The sequence below is a fragment of the Hyaena hyaena genome, unplaced genomic scaffold (genome assembly GCF_003009895.1).
Source record: "Hyaena hyaena isolate Hyena2069 unplaced genomic scaffold, ASM300989v1 scaffold_1659, whole genome shotgun sequence".
In the NCBI taxonomy this organism is placed as follows: domain Eukaryota; kingdom Metazoa; phylum Chordata; class Mammalia; order Carnivora; family Hyaenidae; genus Hyaena; species Hyaena hyaena.
The window spans coordinates 121,258-124,856 of record NW_024082286.1 but is presented as its reverse complement, the minus strand read 5'-3'; the positions used below and the strand labels follow the sequence as shown (position 1 = coordinate 124,856).

At 36.3% G+C, this 3,599-nt stretch overlaps 1 protein-coding gene across 1 annotated transcript; it reads left to right on the top strand.

Moving 5' to 3' along the window:
• The first annotated feature begins 2,125 nt into the window (after positions 1–2,125).
• Positions 2,126–3,091, top strand: LOC120226313 (olfactory receptor 52N4-like). Its single transcript, XM_039224505.1, has one exon. The coding sequence runs from the start codon at positions 2,126–2,128 to the stop codon at positions 3,089–3,091; it is 966 nt and encodes a 321-aa protein (XP_039080436.1).
• Positions 3,092–3,599: the final 508 nt, after the last annotated feature.

Below are 3,599 nucleotides of genomic sequence, written 5' to 3'. Positions count from 1 at the left end.
AAGAGGCTTTAGAGGTTGGATTTCTAAACTGTCCAAGAGAGAGTTGAGTCTTCCTGAAGTATATTATACTAGAGGCTATTATTGAGGAACATAAAAAGGGGAGAAGTTGCAAAATCACGAAGGTTGTAAAAATACCAGTATGACTTGAGTAGGAAATTGCAAGAAGCAAGAGAGAACACTGCTTTACCAATTTGGCCTGTCATAAACCTAACCATGCTTCATGTTAAAAACATTTGTCCATTCCTCTTAGAAGTTCTTCTGATATACCTCAAAGTTAACTTCATTCTCATTTCTTCTTTTATTAATGTTTATTTATTTATTTTGAGACAGAGAAGGACAGAGAGAGATGGAGAGAGAAAATCCCAAGTGGGCTCTGTGCTGTCAGATGGGGGACTTGATCTCATGAATTGTGAGATCATGACCTGAATCCAAATCAAGAGGCCCACGCTCAGTCAATTGAGCCACCCATACACCTTTTATAACCTCTTTCTTAAGTGTGAATTAATATTCAAAATTTACCAGATATGTGAGAAACTCCCCCAAAGTAAAAGAAAAAAAGCTATATAAAAATAAATAATGGAAACTTAAATGATGTAGAAATTGAATGTGAAGTGTATACATTCACATATATATTTATTACCATCAGATACACATGATTCAGAAGAAAATGATATTGGAAATTTGTAATATTAGAAAACAACAAAAGATGCCAAGATATTTGGGATATAGAGTTCAGTAATTTTTCTAGAAAATGAATTAAAATAATAGATCCAATATAAACATTAAAAACAATTTTAATGTTTATTTTTGAAGGAGAGACAGAGCATGAGCAGGGAAGGGACAGAAAAGGAGACACAGAATCTGAAGCAGGCTCCAAGCTCTGAGCTGTCAACACATAGCTGATGCAGGGCTTGAACCCATGAGCCATGAGAGGATGATCTGATCCAAAGTTGGATGCTTAACCTACTGAGCCACCTAGGTGCCCCAATATAAACATTTTAAAAGAAGAAAAAGTTAAAAAGAAGGGGATAAGCCCAGAAGATCCTGTATCTCACTAAAAAAAAAAACAGTAGTAAAATAACAAGGATATGGTTGTGAAGATAGTATCAAAAATTAATACAAGAAAATTTCTTAAACCAAAAGTCACAAATGCCCTATAAGTGCTGTGCAATAAAAGACATAATGCACACAGACACCATGTCATCATAACCACTACCACTGAATTTGAAAGCATAGAAGCTTAAAAATGTTCTTAAATATTTCAGCAAAAAACAAATAAATGAAGAAAAGCAAAGGAAGAATAGTTCATGTGAAAGGTAACAGTGGTCCTTTTAATATCTTTATCTTATGCTAGGAGATTGAGAATTCCTTTGAAATTCAGACCTGAGAAACCTCATCCACATAGAACCTCCATTTACTCAATAATAAAGTGCAGATTAACAAAAATGATTTCTGGGCTTGTAGTGAGGAAAAAATGAGTTAACATATTTTAATCTTCTTAGAACTTTACCTGGTACATTGGAGGCATAAATATAAACTGTTATTAAAAATAAGAACAATAAAATATTTAAAAAAATAAGAACAATAACAATGCATCTTAATCATATCTGTTGTGTTACTGGCAAGGTAATCAGTGAGCTCTACTTAAAGAAAACACCCAACAGACAGGGTATAGTAATTAACATTCAAATGAGATATTACATCAGATATCAATCAGAAAGATAATAATAACATAGATCATTAGTGTAACACAATTCCACTTGATTATAAGTTTAGATTGTATCTATATCCTTTTGTTTTAAAGTAATGTAGATGCAATATCTGTGATAAAACCTAATGCATGGTGGGTGTTAAGTATATATTTTTAATGAACTGATAAGTTAATGAATTAACAAACAATGGCTTAACTGAGTTTAGACAATGCTTAAATATGCAGTTCCTGACATTCCAAATGTTTGTTTTCTTGTTACTAAAATACAATATTTAACAGAGAGAAAGAGAGAGAGAGAGCACGACTGAGATTTTTTTTTCCTATTTTTCCAAATCTTGGAGGGTCAAAAAACAAAACAAAACAAAAATAAAATTAAAAACCTACAAGCCTCTTAATGATTATACCAGCCTAATTATGATAAATCTGAACCAAACAGATGTGACCCCAGCCTCATTCATTCTTAATGGGATCCCAGGACTGGAGGACATGCACCTGTGGATTTCCTTCCCATTCTGCTCCATGTATGTTGTGGCAATGGTAGGGAACTGTGGGCTCCTCTACCTCATCTGCTATGAAGACTCCCTGCATAGATCCATGTATTATTTTTTGGCAATGCTTTCCCTTACTGACCTTGTCATGTGTTCTAGTACAATCCCTAAAGCTCTCTGCATCTTCTGGTTTCATCTCAAGGAAATTAAATTTGAAGAATGCCTAGTCCAGATGTTCTTCATCCATACCTTCACAGGGATGGAATCTGGGGTGCTCATGCTTATGGCCCTGGACCGTTATGTCGCCATCTGTTACCCTCTGCGCTACTCAGCTATCCTCACCAATCCTGTCATTGCAAAGGTTGGGCTTGCTACTTTCCTGAGAGCAGTATTCCTCATCATTCCCTTGATTTTCCTCACCAAGAGACTACCCTATTGCAAGGGTAATATAATACACCATACTTATTGTGACCAGTTATCGGTAGCCAAGTTATCCTGTGGAAATATCAAGGCCAATGTTATCTATGGTCTGATGGCTGCCTTCCTGATTGGAGGTTTTGACATCCTGTGCATCACAATCTCCTACACCATGATCCTCCGGGCAGTGGTCAGCCTTTCCTCGGCAGATGCTCGGCAGAAGGCCTTTAGCACCTGCACTGCCCACATCTGTGCCATTGTCTTCTCCTACAGTCCAGCCTTCTTTTGCTTCTTTTTTAATCGTTTTGGGAGCCACACAATACCTCCATCTTGCCACATCATTGTGGCCAATATTTATCTGCTCTTGCCTCCCACCATGAACCCTATTGTCTATGGGGTGAAAACCAAGCAGATACGAGACTGTGTCATAAGGATCTTTTCAGGTGCAAAGAACATCAAATCCTACAGCACATAGAGGGGATATTTTTCACAGAAGAGGTGAAAGGGAAAAGAATACTCTGTTGGCTGCTTAGTCAGGGTCTGAAGATGTCTTTTTATGATTACTATTTTGTTCTTGACCACGGTAGGACCCAAGAGGGGCAGTAAATGTTTTCAGAATTCCAAAGTCACTGATGTGGCCCTGCACATTATGAATCTTTCACTTATTCACCCCAGTGGAGAAGTAGTCTCATCATTAACCCAAGTTCCCATGAGCAAAACACAATGGGAAGGTGAGTAAATTATCAAAAGAAATGAATAAATCATAGAGATATTCTGCTGCCAGGTGCCAGTCTATTTTATTTTCAAATAGTGATTGGAATTTCTAGTTTGAAGACATTTGTTACTTTCCTCTGGAAAATATGTGATATATTTTTCTTATCATTACACAATTTTTCTATTTTCTCAGTATATTCTCCTGATGGAGAAACTAGTAAATGCACTATGATGTCATTAGCCTAATGAGATTTCAACTTCTGGACTGT

What these genes read in the sequence shown, in the direction of transcription:
- LOC120226313 (XM_039224505.1), top strand. Translation starts at nt 2,126, where the DNA reads ATGATAAATCTGAACCAAACAGATGTGACCCCAGCCTCATTCATTCTT.